At 38.3% G+C, this 19458-nt stretch overlaps 1 protein-coding gene across 2 annotated transcripts in view; it reads left to right on the top strand.

Moving 5' to 3' along the window:
• The first annotated feature begins 1366 nt into the window (after nt 1–1366).
• The window catches only part of tmem63c (transmembrane protein 63C), a 32003-nt gene continuing 13911 nt past the window's right edge, over nt 1367–19458 (top strand). The window contains exons 1-5 of one of the 2 annotated variants that reach the window (XM_055038700.1): nt 1367–1443; nt 13240–13465; nt 15480–15559; nt 16279–16366; nt 18547–18584. In XM_055038700.1, the coding sequence (XP_054894675.1) occupies nt 13256–13465; nt 15480–15559; nt 16279–16366; nt 18547–18584 (416 nt within the window). In that variant the 5' untranslated portion in view covers nt 1367–1443; nt 13240–13255. Of the gene's footprint in view, nt 1444–9519; nt 9578–13239; nt 13466–15479; nt 15560–16278; nt 16367–18546; nt 18585–19458 lie in introns of those variants that run through there. The other variant, XM_055038701.1, reaches the window with a different exon arrangement.

Genomic DNA, 19458 nt, shown 5'->3' with positions numbered 1-19458 from the left:
AAAGGTATTTTGGGATGCAACCCAATAAAATCCATAATGCTCTTATCATTGCATGTTGCAAGGTAATCTTTATTATCGCTGCTTTATTGATGAGTCAGTTCATTTGCAGATTATGTCCACCCAATAGGACAGCACCTGCAGAGCAGTGACAAATACAATTAAACAAAATAAAACAAAAACTGACTCATTCAGGGATTGTTTGCACTCATCCCACAAGCATTTTACTCTGTGCTCTTGAGATGAGAGCTATATTTTCCAAAAGAGAGATTCCCTCATGGAGTTAGCTGTAGTGGTTAAGACCTGAGATCTCACCCATTTCCATCCCAATGGGATGCACCCAGTTAACTAACTGGATCAATACGGATAAAAAATGCTTCATCACAGGATTAAGAAGATCTCTTAGATCAACAATATATTGATTCACAGTTGCCTCTCAGTTTACTGGCTGAGAAAGGTATGACCACACTAATGGGCCCAGCTTAAAATGATGAGTTCAGGGACTGTCATGATTTGTTCCTGTCCACTTGTAAAACTTGTAGAACATTTATTGCAAAGTGTTCATAGTCTTTTAACTTCTGTAATCTGTTTTACAACCACAAACTAAAATGTATCTCATTTGGATTTGAAATGATGTCCAAACACAAACACATGCATGTTTAACCCATCAAGAAACTTACACTTTTGTCCTTTCTACTTTGAAAAGTGGCTCAAGCTCAATCAAGTTGGAGAATTCACAGCAGTTTTGCCAGACTTTTCAGTTAGATGTAGGTCTGGACTTTGACTGGGAAAACTAAGATTTCATCTTTTCTTTGTAGGTCTGACTGGATTCAGTTTCAGGTCGATGTTCAGCTGGAGGGTGAACCTTTGTCACAGGTGAAGACTCTAACAGAAAATATTCCAACGTCAATAAAACATTTTTAAAAAAGACAAAAAAACATTTATTTATTTTTGGTGACTCACCAAACGCATTTGTATAAATAATTAATCATTATGATAATTAGCTTCTTTTTATTGTTCATTTCAATAACCAACATCTAAGATGCCTTTGTGTTAGCCAATACACAGCACAGCATGTTTTTTTTTTTTTTTTTTTTTTTTTTTTTTTTTTTTTTCTGTGTTTAAGCATTTTATGTTTCTGAACATTTGGGCTGAATTATCCTTTGCTTACTTCCAGATTCATTTTTTGAACTGACACACACGCTGATACAACTATTGAAAATATACTCCTAATTTCTTAGAATTAATCTGTATTAGGTTTATGTTTATGTCATGGAAATCCAGAATTAAACGGGTAGTGATTATTTACAGACGCTCCCTTCGCGGTAGAGATAATTGTCAGACGGTTCCTGAGTGGGTGGGAGTTTCTCTTCTTTCTTGGAGGAAAAAAAAAAGCAGCATCCTCATCACCAGCACCAAACGCCAGCGATCAGGAAGCTCCGAGAGGTGAGCAATGTGAAATTTAAACTATCCGTTCAGAGACTTAAATGCGCACTGAAGGGGCATACTGCGCTGTTTTTGGCGCAATCGTCTTTATTAAGTCGCACAACAGGGAGAGGTGGGTGCGCTGGCAGATTGGTGCGCTGCAGCAAACAGGAGGAACAGTGAGTCGCCGAAAAATGTTTGCTTGGTAAAGAAAACCTCGTTGTTTCCTAAATGTAAAGAAGGGGAGACAATGAGCTGAACATGGAAAAGTTCATTGCGCGGGTTGATGTTGCGTCTGCTGAGGAGGATGGTGATCCTGGCAACGTGTCAGATAGTGTTACACCCAAAGCAGGTGCATCGTTTGTTCTTCCCATTCGAACACCTATTGTTCCTCCTGTAGAGCCAGCTGCGTGGTAAACTCAGCGTTCATTGTTGTTCAGTTTATGGTTTTAGGAAATTATAGTTTGATTTGTGAGGCAGTTCATTCATTTCTTGCATTCATTCATTCATTCATTCAGGCTGCATTCCCCCTGCTGCCTGTCTGAACTCTGCTGGAATCACAGACACAAAGCCTTTCTTGGTCAGCTGAGCAGGCATGTTGACCTGTTGATTTTTGCAAAATTGTTCATGTATTTTAAACTTGTTCTCATTTTTCCACATTACAACTGCAAATTTAAATGTAATTTAGTGGGGGTTATGTGGTAGGGTAGACAACAGAAGGCAATGATTCATGGGTTTTAGAACTTTTTGCAAATGGAAATTTGAAAAGTGTGGTTGGCATTTTCATTCAGCCTTCCTGGGCGAAGACTCATTAGAGCCACCTTGTGCTGCAATCAGAACAAAGCTGGATTATATCTGCAGCTTTGCCGTTGTCAGTCAGATTTGGGTCTGAATTCTAATTTTCCACACACTGTTTCATTGACGCTCTAAATGGTTTCATGTTAACTTCTTCAAGTTTCAAGTCTTTGCTGCCTTAAATATTTGTTCTTCTCAGGTCACTCTGTGTTAAGGTACACCTCCATCCCCATCACCTTTAAAACAGCCTAATCTGAGTATCATCTCACCAGAGAAGCTTGTTTCAGATGTTTGCTGCCTTCTCCACATGAGTAGAGTCAATCTGTAACTGAGGCTTTTTACTTCAACACTGTCTATTCAGACCCAATTTGTCTAAATAGACATCGTAACTTTGTTTTTTGTTCCTTCAAAGTTACGATGGACCTTTTGGATTATTCTCTGATTATTGCTCTCTAGTCAAAGCCTGTATGCTTAAGTGGACACCCATGTTTGTACTTGAATGGGAGCTGAATACAAATACGTAGCTCACTTTTTCGATCAATGAGCCATTATGTATTCATCTTGGTCTATCTCTTAAATTTTCAATAAAACACGTTGCTAATTGTCTGCTATTTCTAAAAGAAATAAATGCTGATGCCATTTGTAAACAATGGAGAAGGGAGATGACCTTAAGAAATGCCAGATTCACATTCACTTTTGACATTTTAACAGGTCAGAAAAATATGTCACACCATAATTGGGAGCTTTGAAAACCAATCTTTTAATGTTGCCAGATGTGTGTTAGAAAGCTCACCGCATCTGATAACGTCGGGAAAATGACCATTATGACGGTAATTAGTGTTTGTTAGAGGAGAGGAAGTGGATCTTGTTTCCAGGCACCCATTTGTGCATCATTCTAAAGTAGAAATATTTCCTCATCTTATTCAGAACCTCAGATTTATGAAAATAGATTGTTTCCTTGGAGCTTGACAAACCTCGCTGCCGCTGAAAAACCATTAATCCAGTATCACCGGAGATGCCCTCAATAAAGAGAGAAAAGATGAACATTTCTCTAAGCAAACACGCTGTAAAGGTTTGATTATTCCTGGCTGTGCATTCTTTAATGCACTGAGTTGGACTGAAGGCCAGACATGCAAGTGCAGACCATATTCACACCACTTGAACTTCTCATTTTGTTGTTACAAACTTTCTGAAGTGAAAGAAATTCTAAAAGTTTGGGATACTCACAGAAGAGCTGAAAAATTACCGCTCATGGTGGCACAATATTTCTAAATTTTTTTCCAACCATTATGCCAGACAGAAATTTAACCCTTCTAGTGTGAATGTATCGGAAACAGCCAAATCTGCAGTACTGTAATTCATCCACACTTTGCGCTATCTGAAAAATTCCAACCATTTCTGAAAGGGGAGACGTTTCACTTTCCAGCCTATTTTGAGTTATTATGGTAATTTCCCTCCCATCATAGCAAAGAATGAAATTAATCTGAGATCTTTTAATAGACAATAAATTGCAAAAAATAGCTGCTAGATATTGAAGGTTCCGGTTGTTATGGATAAATGGGAAAAATATATTTTCTCGCAGGATATTTAAAGAAATTTGTAAATCATAAAACATGTAATTTGTCAAGACAGAAAAAGGCAAGGGCACAACATCTGAGAACACAGACGAAAGTTTAAGTAATTGCAGAACAAAATGTCCTCCCTAATCAAAGGCAATGATTATAAAGTCTGCAGTTCAAATTTGAGTTTGATATACCGTCTTAACCAGACACTATATCAGATCTGGTTCAAACCAGACCTGATAAACTGTTATATTTTCAGGAATACTTAAAGCTGTGTGCCATCTGAATAGCCTGCTTAATGTTAGCAAATACTGCAGTGGTTGTGTCAGTTTTCTCTGCCTTCTTTCAGTGTTTTACTGCCAAGAGTCGAACTGTAATATTGTAATTTAGCTTTTAATACATTATGCTAACATATTGTGTCATGCCACTCAAACTTTAAGTCCTTCTGCAGTTTATCTACAGCAGCATGTGGCAAACGGAGGGGAAGTTACAATACTGATATAAAATCACACTACATACATGCAGAGAAAACAACAGTCACAGCTGACTGTACTTATTTGGTAGAGAGTGAATTTCATCTGCTCTGTGAACATTAGTAGAAAATGTGTTCTTGTTGGGAATACATAAATGTTAAAGGCATTCTTTTACATGATAAACTTCATGCTCAAAGGTGCAGGTTTATTGGTGGTCTGGCTGTTGACTCCCTAATAATCAAGTTTCATTATTTTGGGGAAAAAATGTTTCTACCATTAAAACAGTTTTTATTCCCTATTCTTATTCATTTAAGCATAGCTCCTCACTTTTCCTGGACTAACAATTTTGTAGTACAATTGTTTAGTCTATCCTTTTTCCACTTTGCCATTAACCATCTACTGGTTGTTTTCCTTTTGAAAAGTCATCGAGATTGACATGCTTCAATACTGTCCTGCTAGAAATGCAACACTATTATCCATATGTAGTATAATTTTTCTGTTTTACTGGTCCAGATGAAACAGGCCCTTTACACATAAGGAAATTCTTCTTTATTTAAATTTATTTATGTTTCATATTTTCAGTATGTTTAGTTTTTCTGGTGTTTTAGTCCATATTTGCTCTTTAAGCCTTTGTAAGAATAATTAAATATTTTTTGCTTAGTTCTGTTGGCCTGTTGCAACATGTTGAACAGGAAAGGGGCTCAGGAAAAGTGATCAAACCTTACAAATAGTGAAGCTGATGCAGAAAGATCCCTTTTATAAGTCAGATGCATGCCATGCATATTGAGAGGGACTTCTTTGGTGAGAGAAATAAGGAGACCAGTGTTTGCAAAAATTAAAAATGGAGCAAATGAGAGATGTAGAGGAATAGAAAGGATTCACACTTTAGCAGAGACTCCATTCACACCACCAAACGGTTATCTTATAGACTTCCCCACGTGTTCCCTGTGGCGGTGATGATTGCAGTGCTGGCTATTATTGGGAGTGAGATGTGTAGTGCTGCACGTATCCAGGTCTTCTCTCTGTGAATATAAGGACAATTTGTCCCCAACATAATTAATATGAGTGTGCCAGGATGATTGCATCATGTGTGAGTTGTATTCATGTGAGTCATCTCCCCAGTAGCATGTCTCAGGCTGTTAGGTATAAATGAAACAGTCAGATAGCACTTTGGTAAAACCCCCCTTTGACAGAAAATCGAACACAAACAGAGGCTTGATGGTGCCACGGATAGCTGTGAAACCTCCATTTGTATTCCATCTGTCATTTAAGCGCAGCCGCTCTGCTCTTCAGGCTCCGGTTTGTTCTTTTTACGTCTTGTGGCAGAGTGTGGGCTCCCTGCTATTTAGGATTGAAGCTGTAAGTTTTCCTGTTCCACAGGGGTCCGTCGGATTGATGCAGATGCACGCAGTATCATCACTGATGTGTACGGACTAACAAAGAGCTCTCGGTAATCTGTCATCGATACATGGCATCAAATATTCATGGGTTTGTGCAGACATCATCTATTCTCATTTGTCACTTTTCACTGGCTTCTTTTTTTTTTTTTACAAACTGTTTTCTTTCTTCCTAAACATGCAACCACCTGGCAGAAAGTGAGATTGAACTTTTTGGGATTAGTGTAAGAAATTAGTGTGTTTATAGCACTTTGAATTAAATGCATTCTAAAAGTAATTTGCAAATTAAATCAGGAAGACAAGACACAGCTGAGCAGAAAGACATGAGGAGGCACTTTTTATGCAATGCATATTTTCAGCCTTGCAAAAGTATTTGTACCACGCACAGTGTCACATTTCAAACTCAGAAAAGTTTCTCTGTGATTTATATAATAAACAAAGATGGAGAGATAAATTATTCACTATTTTAAATCTGAACAGTGTGATTTGTTCACATTTAGCCTGAAGGTGCTTTTAGGAAGCATTTAGCTGCACAAGAATTGAATTTAGGAAAATTAGAGTTATGGGGACTGATTCAGATTTGTATCTATAAAAAATTGACATAATCTATTTAACTTTGATTTTATGTTATAAACCAACCCAAATAAAACAATCAATTATGCTGAAGGGTCTTGTGAGCAGACAAAATGCTAAATATTATTGAAAGTCTCTGACCCAGGTAGTAAGATGGATACTAGGAGCATTTGTGGCCCTAAGTAAACAGTCTCTTGTTAGGATTGTTTGCTCTTTCAAGTGATGTGTGCATTTGTAAATTGAGAAGATATGAGTGGAATAATCCAGAATATCTAGACATGCATAATGTGATTGGTGAACTGGTCAATTTCACATTCATCCTGCTGCATGTAACTCCACAGAGCCCAGACGGGACCTAATGAGGAGCGGTTCAGTCTATGTAGCAGCAGCCGGACAGCCCTCAAGGGGGAGGCTTATGTGAATCCAGACGGGAAGCAGGTGTTAAGTTGGATGAACATGACCCCCTTTTGCAGCCATCGTTCCAGCCATGATATGGATTGTTCAGCCCCCTGAAACATTCTGCATAAAGGGGACGTCAGACTGAGCAGTGAAGCAAACACAACTCACTGGTCTGTGTTTATGAGAGTGAGGCGTGAGAGAGGCAAAGCTCCTTCCCTTCTCCTCTGTTGAGCAGGAGGTGAGCAGATTGCGTTGACGTCTCCGCCCATTTCCCCCCGTCAGACTGAATCTGATGAGGCTTGGCCGTCCACTCATCCAGCACCTCCAGCTCCAGTGTAACTTCATCAAAACACACACCACCTACTTGTGTGAAGTTCAGAAAAACATCCATTCACGCCATAAATCTGCTTAGAAAGTGTGCTATTGGTCGGCAACTAAGGTTTATGCTTAATCAATTAATCAAATGAAAAAGTTGCCAACCACTTAAGCCTTTTATAGAAATGAGTTATTTCAGTAATTGATTCATCACGATTAATCCAATGAATTGTTTCTACCCCATTGTTATAGTGATAACTAACACTTATCAGATGCTTGATATTCTTTTGCTATAGACACATTCATGTATTGGAAACCCTGATTTAAATGGTTGAATAGCCTCAACATAAATTAATTTTTCATTGTATTTGCATAATCTGACAAAAAAAAAATTACTAAAAATACAACCATTAAGTTGAGTAGATTTACAGAGTGGGGTAAAAAGATATTATGTTAAGAATGAATTGTTTTAGCAAAATCACTGTGGCACAATCACTGGCACCCCTACAACATCCCATTTAATTCCATGAGACAAAGGCTGAGATTTCTGACAACACACTTTCCATACTGCTCTGTACTGGTCTGTGGAAAAGATCCTCATGCTCAAGCATGGTGGAAGGTCTGTGATGCTTTTGAAGTTCCTTGGAGATGGCAATTGGACCACAAGAAAGCATAGAAGCTTGATTTTTTTTTTCATAGATTATCTGTCTCATGTTTATAGTGTTAAGCATAGTGAGTTTTTTTTACAAATATGTAAAAACAACCAACATGACGTTCTCCTGTACTCTCTAACGTCCTAATGTGGAGTTAAAAAAAGTACTGTGATAACATATTCTTTGCATGGCTCATTTATTTAAAAATAACAGTAAGTCAGAGGCAGAGCACTTTTTGGAAAAAATAACACACATTTTACAGGAACTGAGGGAAAAATCAAGTGAAACTTTAACCATATAATAGAGTCATGCTGAGTGAGCCATTTTCTACTTCCAAAAGCAAAAAGCATCATAAGAGAAAACAGCCTTTTTAACAAGGCTGCAGTCAAGAGGGAAAGTGCATCCTTGCAACCGCGTTTCTCATTTTCGCCGAGACGGTGAAGCATCCTTGAGGTTGGCCTTTTTCTCTCACAGAGACGACCAGTTGATTAGTTACCAAGGTTCATATGTCAACAGAGGCAAACGTTTTATTTATGGCCCATTCCTCTGAGACTGCAGAGCCATCGCTCTCTCATCCCCCTCAGGCAGGCAATGTTTCTTTATCCAATTGAAAATTTGACAAAGGCATGAAAGCTTTATAGGTGCTGTCAGCCATTGCTGTGTGATGGCTATCGGACTGTCATAAAGCTGGGAGCTTCATCTGAAACTGATTTTAAAATGGGAAATGTAAAATTGAATTACCAATCAGTTTCTAATCATAGCATGGCAAAAATAACTATTATGAGATTTAGATGGACAGTTTCAGGTAGCTAATAAATGTCTGAAGTTTCAGACTTTTACTCAAGGCATTCCCTTAACCTTTGCAAAGTTCTTAAACCAGCATCTCTTGAGGACTGGACATTGACACCTAAGTGTTTGACTTGGGTTTGCTGAAGCAGTGACACATACAAAAGTTACAAGACTCCAACTGCCAATGACTAGAGTTTTACATCCCTATTCTATCTAATCTGACTAGATGGCATATTTTGGAAGAAAACAATGATGCAAACTCAGAACCATAAACAATATGGATCGTTCTCTTTCTGTAAAATTGTCCTTCAAAAAATACTAATCATCAGAATGGAAGTTATCAAGCTCATTTTATTGATCATGAGATTAACTGCTAATTGTAAAAGGTTTAGTCCCTTTTTTGCACAGGCTACAGATTTGCAGCTAAATAACTGTTCAATTTATAACTATTGTTTTATTGCTAAACTTAAGTTGTCCATTTGTATTTCTAATTATTTCTTCCTTGAACTCAAATATGCAACTGGTGAAATAATGAAAAGTAAGCTTTTTTTAAAAAAAACAGTCTATAGTGAATGCAACTACAGTGTTGTTGGGGAGACTGATATATCTGGTTTCAATTGGAGTTTATTTCAACTTATTGATCCTCTGGCAGGCAGTCTATTTATTTTGAGTGAAACTGCCTGTGGTATGGTATCTTCACTCTAACTCAAAGACAGAAGCCTGACTTCTCCATAAGTTCTCATCCTTCATTTAATGGAGACTGGATAAAGAGGACACGTCCCCATTAAGTGACTAAATAAACACGTTTAGATCTTCACAGTGTGAATAATGCCAACCCACGCACACACACACATGCACAGACAGGCCTCAGCTGTTTTCTTCTGCTGCGGTAAACAGATTAGCTGACATGAGTTTGCTTTTCTTACCGCTTGCCTTTTTGTTTTCTAAATCAAACTCAGGTGTCTTTTCTAACCAGCTGTCGGCTCCCCTACTGACTTCAGCATCTGTGATTATTAATTATCTGAACTGGGTGTGGATGAGGGATTTCACTCCTCCTCCAAGAGCTGGCCACAATCCTGCTTCACCAGCCAAACATCAGTTTGTAAATCTGCTATGCTGGCTTTCGAAGCCCGATTCAGAGGAGGAGGGCGACAAGCAGAAAGGAAGGATTAGAAAGACAACCACATTTGCAGAATTGGGTAAGCTGGAAGAGAAATGGATCAGCATGAGCTTGTTGGAGTGTTCATACTGTACATGAGGGGATGAGATGGGACCAGTATCTTTGCATGGAAGTGCTGAGTCATGCTGTGGCGTTTACACAGATGCTGTGTGAAGCGTGTATTGAGCTGGCCTGTATCGCTCAGCAGCCTGTCTATCTCTAAAGGAGGGGGATGAAGGAGTCCTGTGTTCTCATCACAGACAGCAGAAAGCAAAGCAAGTATCAGCAGGAGCAGAAAACAGTTTGGATGACTCTGTTAAGGCTTTGCATGTTTCCAGGTTACAGCTACATAATTATGTTTATCCTCCTCAATAAGGCGTGATTTCTGTTTGATTTAGCTGCTGTCACTTCACGTTACTGTTCACACAGCTGCTCAGGGTTTTGTTTACGCCCTTCTGGTTAACAGGAACATTGATAACACGAGAATAATTTTGTCTGAAGCTGAGATTTATAAAGATAAAGCTCAATAAAATATATAAAATCAGGCTTAGCACTGTAAATACAAGACTTGTTTTAGAATTTCCTATATATCGGCCTCAGTTGCAAGATATATTTAATTAACTTCAATTCTTTTTAATGCTCCATGTCTGTTTTGCTGCATTGAGAAGCATTTTCACATTTGATACTGTCATACTTAACATGCTACATAGTGAGATTTACTTTACTTACTGTTTAACCCTTCAGTGTTTTGTAATTTATGTTTTTGATCACCACCACCTCAAAGTGTTCACCATAACATTAGGTGGTCAATAGGTGGCACTGTTCACAAGCCTAAAAATTGACATTCAGTGAAAGTGTCAGAAAATCTAACAAAGGGGGGTTTTTTGCCAAGGACTGGCGAGGACTACAATCCAGAGTAGTCGACTTCCTGAAACGTTTTAAGTACATGACATCAGTGTAAAAATGATATAAAGTATGTCACTTTCTGTTTGCGGATAGAGCTAAAGTGTTAAAATTAGATGGTTGCTGTGTTTTGATAGCAATTTGTGATGATCAGATTGAATACATAGTAAATTACACATTTTATGGTGAGAACTTACATTTTTGCACTTGACCACGGCCACATGTTTAGCCATCAAAGACACAAGGTTAATTTTACGTTGCTAAGTAGAAATTTGTGGAAGTTTGCTTGAATTCACAAAATGGTATGTTTGATCCAAATTGATTAGCTTTCTGTATGATGGTGAACTTTGTACCTGCGTCTAGCTTCTTACCTGTAGTAAGATGCAGTTTGAAGCTAATGTTTAAAAGTGTCAAGAAATCCAGCAGTGTAGTAAAATTCATAACATCTTGTGGTCAGTGGGCAAGGACAAGGTAATATTATAACGTAGGCATATTGAGGAATGGATTCTGCTGAAAACTTTTGTTTTTTGTTTCTTTGTTTTCTTTTTTGGATGTAAATCAGAAATCAGATTTTAATGCCTGGCCTGTATGAGAAGGTTTCTAAAAGAGTGAAAAGTTGCATAACTTTCACTCTCCAATACCTTAAGAATTTGCAGATTCATTTTCAGAGTGCTATACTGAAATCTCTCAGAAGGGTTTGGTGTATAAGATTCATAACATTGCAGACTTCCTAAAGGGCTTGACGTCATGAGAGGGCCTACTATTTTGTGCGGCAAATTTTATTAACCTCAGTAAAAAATCTTCTAATAAATTTCTATGAATAGATTTTGACATAATTTAGCATTTTATGGGAAGCTATATTGAATGTCGATATAACTCAAATAAATATTTCTGTCTGTCTTCGGGCATTCTAAATGTTTACCAATTTTTAAATCTGGTTTTGAGAGCAGTGGAGTAATGTTTCACCACTTTTTTTGTTAAAGTGAAATTTCAACTGAACTAGACATATGTGCTGAATTTGATTGGTTGCACGTAAAACGTAGAATTTCTAAAAGATCTTTTGTTTTACATAAAAAATCAAGTAAACACTTTTCCAACAGGTCTTTGCACAGGCTTCAGTGATCAAGTGAAATGTATTTCTGTATATGTATAAACACTTGTAATTTCATATTTAGGTCAATTTAAAGTGTTTCTATGTAAACAACTCTATTGACTAGCATATTATAGATTTGCCTGTAGATGTGCCCACTGGGAATCTTCTTCCTGTCATCTCCACAGGGAGGTTCAGTATCTGAATATTGACTGTTTGTGATCACATTTCTCAATAGGAGATGCGAAGCAGTGGAACAGAAGGAGCCTCTTATTCTACACTGTGTTGTATTTTTGTTCTTCTATCCTTCATAAGCTCTCCTCCTACATTGTTTCTTCTGCTGGGGCTTCAGTTGCACAACAAATGCCAAGTTATAGTTGATTCTCAAAAGTATGGCAAACGCCCTCAGGAAGCGACGTTATTGTTTCAGTGATGAATCACACCAACAGTTTGTTCAATAATAGGAGGCAGGCTTGAAGACCTTGAGTCACAATGTGCTAACTTGCAGGATTGAAATAGTTTTAGCTGACATTCACTGCTCCAGGGTGACTGGCAAATTTACTATGAAGAGCAATCTATATTTTCACCGTGAAATCCGATCTGATCTAGCTGATGTCATAACGGTCAAGTGAACTTGCTGTATTGATGCAGAGCTTTGTCTGAACTGCTCCATTGCCTCTGTTTATTCACTGAGGAAGGTACATAAGCTGGGCAGCTGTGTGTCGGTAATGTATTGATTGAAAGTGAGATTAGCATGTGCTGCTGGAGGACAGATGGTTCAGACCTCAGCTCTGTGGTCACTGCATTGACCAATGCATGCTCTGCAGGCTCTGACAACAATCTGTTAATACACTGAATTTGTTTTCAGGCTTTCAAGAGCAAATTAGGACATGGTGTTTCTGGATTTTTCACCCTGAAGAATAAATTTTCCTTTTCACAATGGCTGGTTCACTTGTAAGGAATCGCTGATGTTAAATTTGGGACTTTTACCGGGATCTCTTTTGATAGACCAGCATATTATTTGTTAAGCTTGTGGTTTGCATAGTTTTTGACAAATGGGAATGTGCAAAATTGTGAAGAAGTCATTAGGATTACAGCTAGAAGTTTATTAGAGTGTGTTGTTTCAATGTTACAAAATATGAAAAAAACAGATTCTAACACCTGTTCAAGGTTAATAATAATCTGTTTTCTACTTTTAAATAACACCCTCTGTCTCTAACATTGTAAATGTCGTATTTTTAGGAGGTGGTTCTTATTGAAGCATCTAGGTTTTACAACAGCCTTCGCTGTGTAAGTCAGCATTTTATGTACTTGAAGGAGCTCTAGTTTAATTTGTTAAATGAACGGCCAGCCCAGCTCACTTGCTCCTAACGGACCATGACGCTTAATGCTCTGGTACTAACTCCACTTATGTAAAGTGCCACTTACTAATTAAAAAAAATCATTCACACTTTCACCACTTGTTACTAAACATCCACTGTGACTAATCTATTGCATAAAAATGTCTATTGTGCAGTTTTGTGAATGATAGATTTTAATACATTTGAGTAAACATTTGAGTAAAGAATCTGTTTTATTTATTTTTGTTACGAAAGATTCTCCTGCAATATAAATGCATATTCATAAACTTCTTGTCATTGCCTCGCCTAAGTTAACACAAAAAGAAGATTCTGCATTTATGTCTACCTTTTGTCTGTCTCCTCTGTCAGATATGATCCAGTTCTGATGGAGTCATCAGAGCTGTTGGAGACCAGGGCGCCCTCTGTGGCGCTGCAGCACGTCGAGCTGGATGTCTTGAGATTCCTGCAACCGTCTGGGGAGGACAACAGCACGGCAGAGCAATGCTTCCGCTCTCACTCTCGCAACAGCGTCCTCCAGGGCCTGCCATTTGGTGGGGTGCCCACGGTCCTCTTCATAAATGTGGTGCTTTGGATGGTACAGACTCGCACACATTCTCACCAAGAAGTCTGTTCACTCATCTATCCAATAGCAGCATGTCCTAGTTTTTTGAAAATGTGTGCTTTATTTAATATAACAAATGGAAACAAATTTAATTCTACAGATGACCTATTATTCTCCTGTAAACAGGTTAGGATAGAACTCCATAACTCTGACTATAGTAGAACAAGAACAAATGCTCTATTAAAAAATAGTGTAAAAAGATTTTGTTTCAAGTTTGCCAGAAAATATGGTGACAAAGCAAGCATGTGGGAAATTATTCTGCAGAAAGATTAGTGCAGAATTTATGCTCTTCTTTAGCAGAAGCAGTGAAGCTAGTCAAAGCTTAGGATGGATGGATCTAAATGCAGGACAATCCAGGAAGAAAGGGCTTTATAGGCTGCAAAAGAGGCTGTAGCAGAAATATATCTCCCACCACAGCAGGATAACAACCGTAAAGCTACAGGTAGATCTACAATAGAGTGGGTTTAAGTATGTTCATGTGCTAGAATGGCCCAGTCAAAGTCCAATTGAGGATTGTAGCAAAGCTATATGTCCAGACTCAACGACTTTGCAAAGACGAATGGGCCTCACGTTTATTTGAGTCTCTAGATATCCCAAACTGCAGAAACTGACCCCAAAAGATTAATTACAATTCTATGAAAAAAAGCTTTATCTTCAAAGTCTTGATTCAGAGGGACTGAATGTCAATGCATGTCTCACACATGAGAGGCATGCATTTACACTCTGTAACCATGCACCCGGGAGCCTTCCACCTTACAAATATGTCCTACTTTTTCGTGGAAATTTTGCATAAAATCCCCCAAAATACATTTTTAATGTGACATCATGTGAGAAAGTTTAGCTTTACAACAAAAGAGTTTCTAATTTAACCCAGCTGCACTCAATTTGATCTGAGATTATGGTCCCCATAATCATGTTCATAAACAGAAATGCAAATACATCACATTCTTGTCACACATGTCAAGTTAAATATACTTTTGAGAATGGAGTTTGTGCCTTATTTACAAACACGGCTGCTGTTTTTGTTGCAGTCTTCCAGATAATAATAGACTTTCACTTGGAGCTGTCAGCCAGCTCAGTTCCACTGTCAGGCCTCGTAAGTCTTGATCTCCGCTCTCGATCAGCAGCTTCCATATTTTAATTGGCTCATTTTGTGACTGCTGGGTTGTCAAGGCAACAGAGAGGGTTTGAACTCTGTCTCCTAATGACAGGCATGAGTCGGTGTGTTTCCCTCCAGGTGACAAGAGGATGCCCTGGCATTAATCCCATCATCGCACTGAATAAAATATGTGTGGTAGTTACAGAGGAGAACCACACGTCGAAACAGGAAAATGTTTAATGACAAGGGAGGAGAAACGTTTGCCCATCATTCATCCACGGGCCTCTGCCGTATTTTCACTGCTTAAAGATTGAATCATTCAACATTTATGGGCGCTTTTCTCCATTAACACAGCTGTCTAAATGGGCTCAGAAGAGGAGATGATTTAATGCTGCCATTACAATCAAAAGCTCATCAGCACTTTTACTCAATTTGCATTCAGCAACATTCATCCATGACCTTTCAGTTATGTCCGAGGATACCACTTAACTCCACTTTTCAACTGTACTGAGTGAATAGGTTTTGTTTTTTAAAACCTGCTTGAGACAAACTGCTTGACATCCATTTGAGGGCATACAGGTTTGTTTTTTTTTTGCAGCTGACTGCTCTGATCTGACATAGCTGCATGGCATGTGTTCATGCGTTCACGCTGACCCGGTTCTGATAGTTTCCAAGACAACCACACACGAGAAAGTACAGGGAAAAGGAGGACGGCTCTTTGTTGCTGCAACATGTCAAACGTTTGAATTTTCTGAATGTAAGACAGAGATTTTGGAGGCAGCTCCTTTATGGAGACACTTGAGCCAGAGCTTATAAGAACAGAGTGTTTGACTGAGGATATCAGATTTCCCAGAAGCTCTGAAATCATTTCCGTTTCTTGTGTTGCAGTTGTTATTGCTCATCTTTTCTTGTCTGAGGAAGGCTGCGTGGGACTACGGTCGTTTGGCTCTGGTTATGGAGAATGACAGGTAAATCCCTCATTCGCCGCCCTCATCAGAAAAATCTGATATACTTTACACCCTGTGAGGCTCGTTCAAATATTCAAGATGGGAGAAATCATGCTCAGTGGAACGGCTCCCTCTGCTGCCAGACAGAGATGGCACATGCAGTCCTTCACTTGACTGTAATTTTAGAATAAGGTGCTTTGGAGTTTTCCAGATATGGGGGTACTGAAGTAGTATCTTTTGTGTTTTGTCACTGGAAGTGGAAATTAAATGCATCATTATATTTTACTTATTCTCTTTTAATTGATATTAAACATGCCCAGGATTATGTTACCAGAATGAGGTGATCAACATATGCACAGTGTTCCCACTGTTCAGTCAGTATTTGGGGGATGATTTAAAGTTATGAAGTGAGTCTGCTCTGTGGGTTTTCTTGCTCATTCAGCACCCTATGTCGTGCCTCACCGGTGAACGCTTCACAGTTCAAGCAGGCAGGCAGCATCTGTGCATTTTGCCAAGCGGCCCTTCCTTAATGTAATTGAATCATGCTGCCTAATTTGACCTTCAGCTGAATAGTCAGTGGTGACGTCTAAGGATGGATATCCACTTACTTTGTCACATGCTTGTTTTTGATATCCTCCAGACTCCAAAGCCCACGGCACCTAATGTTTGTTTATTTGGGGCAATGACAGATCATAAGTGACAGTTAAAAATGTTATTTTGTTCCCTCTTGTCCCCCTTAGTCTTACATCCCTGTTTTATGGAGAACCGAGTGAAAAAGAAAAATCTCCCTCGGAGTCCAGCCCCTCCGACTCTGAGACAAAGGACATGGTGAGTTTTAGAGCCATTGACCATGATGAAGCCAAAACCAAATGACCCATTTTATTTGAGAAAACATAACCTCAGAAGTCACTTAATTAATTAAAGATTATTGGGAAGCTTTTTAATGGTAACAAGAGAGGCCATAATTACCATCTAAAACGTTATTGCTGGATGGCTAAATGAAGGCTTAATTTTGTTTGTAAGAAAAACAATATAAAACCAATATAAACACATATTTAGTTCAGCAGCACAACAAAAAGTGTGCGTGTTCATGTTTAAAATGTTTCTATTTTAAATTATTTTAATGGCAAAAACCCTAAACTTCAATGTTTTATGTGGATTTTATGAGAGACACCAACAGCAAGAAGTGCATCATTTTGAAGCAATAAGAACTTTAATGTTTTCCAAACTGTGTTGCTTTTTAAAATGAGAAAAACTCCATGATTACACATTGCAGTTTAATTAGAAAAGCGGGTCACATGGAACTTGTCTCCATCAGCTTTTCACATCTAGATTTCTTTCCACATTAACTTTTACGTCTTCCCAGAAATTCTCAAATGACATTTTCTCTAAACGTTTTCCATTCTAACACATGAATGTGCTTTGATCAGTGTATTGTAGCTCTGGTTGCATATTTTGGGCCGTTGTCTAGCTGGATTTTGTCTGCAGCACATCCCTGCATTTAGCACCGTTTATCTTACAAATCAAGCCCTATCGTCTTCCCAGTCACTGTTGAAGAAAAGCATCCTCGCAGCATTATGGTACCTCCACCATGTTTAACAGTGGGGATGATATCCTGAGGCTGATTTGTAGTGTTAGTTTTCACATACAGCATTTTGCATGTAGGTGAAAAGTTTAAGTTTGATCTTGTCTGACAGGAAGTGGTTCCACATTTGTGCTGGGTGCTGAAATGTATAAATCCTGGGATAACATTTTCAACCTGACCCAGCTTTAAACTTCTCCACAACTTTCTTTCTGTTCTGTCTGTTCCTTGATATTTATTATTCTATTTGTTCACCGTTGAACAAAAAGAATTGGTGCAATCTGGATTTTAAAAGCTTCCCTTTAGCAGGAAGAAACCTCCAGTAGAACCAGAACCTGGCACAATATGAGCAGCCATCTGCTACAACAAACTGGGAAGTCCAGAAAAAAAAAAGTTACTTCTTTCTTAAATATAAATTCTAGAGGTTTTAAATTGTTCAAATAAGCAATTTGAGCTTATTTTTTAATTAAACCTCTAGAACATTATTTTTTTATAAAACTTTATAACTTTATTTTTTTATTAAATAAAGTTCTAGAGGTTTAATTGCTCAAATAAGCTTCTAATTGCTTTTTACCCAGCATGCATAGTGTTTTAAAACATGGAACCACAATTCTGGACAGTTTCCATCTTTGAATCACTGCACATTTGACCATCTATTTAGTGTTTTAAAATTTTAATTGTACAAATGCAGGTTTAAAAGATATATGTTCTCGCTCGTCCATAAGCTTGTGTTAGTTGGCAGAAGGTCATGGACACCATCCAAGGACAAATTGAACCCTATCAGACAATCACGAGTGTGAAAGTATAGCAGCAAGTTTATGCTTATAAGGTAATAAAGGCCTGTTTTCCTACTGCACCACTATCTTTGAGTCAGTAAAACTATAATTAGGGTAAACAAATGTGATAGAATGAGGGGGAGACTGGTGGAGTCCAGCCATCATCACCCTGCACAATATTTTTAAGAAATACTATCATTACCAACACCAAAGATACTGCACAGACAACCAGTCTCACACAGGTTTATTTACAGTAAACCAATGTGTCACTGTTAATTTGCTGAATCTATTTTCAAGCCTAAAAGCTGCTGCATGCTGAGTTTTTCATAATGAAGCCCGGTTTGCCCAAGATGGCGTGGCCCCAACTGTTTGGATCATGACTCAGCCGAACTGTCTAGGACTCCCTGTGACACCTGTGTGACAGACTGAAGTCACTCCCTGCCTGTTTATAACACAGTAAGTCGAAGAATCAGACAGGAGTCAGAGGCCTCTGCCCACACAGAACCGAGGCGGCAGTAAACTGATTACAGCGCCAGCCTAGACCCATTAAATCTCCGTGTCACCCTGCAGACCTCATGCAAGAGTCCCCGCATGTTGCCACATGTAGCGAGTTGTTTATCATATGTTTTGTTATTCTCCTCTCATTCCAGGGCTTCTGCTCGTGGCTTTCATCTCTTTACCATATGAAGTAAGTTAAGACACAGAAGTTTGTTCTGAAATTATTTTCAAACCCCTGTAATCTCAGCTGATGTCACCATCCAACGTAAAGTCTAGGTTACAACTCTTTTAGCAGCTCAGCAACCCTGGCTGGGTTTATGTGGTTTTCTGCTGGATGTTTGCATTAATTCAAACCTGACTGCACATGGCTGTTTTAGCCTGTAAAATGTTTTTTTTAATAGTATCCATGGTTTCCATAGTATTGTGGTGGCATTTGGGTGCTGCTGTTTTTAGCTCACATGTCAACGGCTCACCCAGGGATCTCCAGGGAAAAGCAAACCCACCCTGAAAGCTCACAATGTGTGGGCTACATTCACACCAAAAGCACACTGCTTACCTCTTCGTCCTGAGCTTCCTGCCCAGGAATTTCTATGTTTTAGCTTTAATATATCGACCAATGTTTTATTGACTTTGAAGCTGCAGATTTCATGTTTATCAAGTACTAAACTTAGTTAAACTTTTGTTTTTGTCCTGAGAGCCAAAATAGTCAAATAAAAAGCACTTGCAGGCTCCTTTTTTTTTCTTATTAAATATAAAACATTTATTGTATCTGCTCAAATAATGAGACTACAACATCCAAAATTTTATTGAAGCAAACAAAATAGCTAGATTTTTTTAAAAATGCGAACCGTAAAACAGGTTGTTTTTTGATTATGTTTATTTTTATGTTTTTAATGCAACTTGATTGTTTTCTCACACCAAGTCTGAGTGTAGAGTTGTTAGATGTTTGTGGTCTTATTATACCAAATTACTACAAATGCAAATACCTGGATCATGACGAAGAAACCTTTTTAGTTTATTTGTAATGTGTAAATCTTAAAGAAATAAAACAAATATTATTCACC

Source organism: Poeciliopsis prolifica, unplaced genomic scaffold, assembly GCF_027474105.1.
Source record: "Poeciliopsis prolifica strain line A6 unplaced genomic scaffold, Auburn_PproV2 SCAFFOLD013, whole genome shotgun sequence".
NCBI lineage: Eukaryota > Metazoa > Chordata > Actinopteri > Cyprinodontiformes > Poeciliidae > Poeciliopsis > Poeciliopsis prolifica.
The sequence above is the reverse complement of the archived record's forward strand: the minus strand, read 5'-3'. Positions and strand labels throughout refer to the sequence as shown.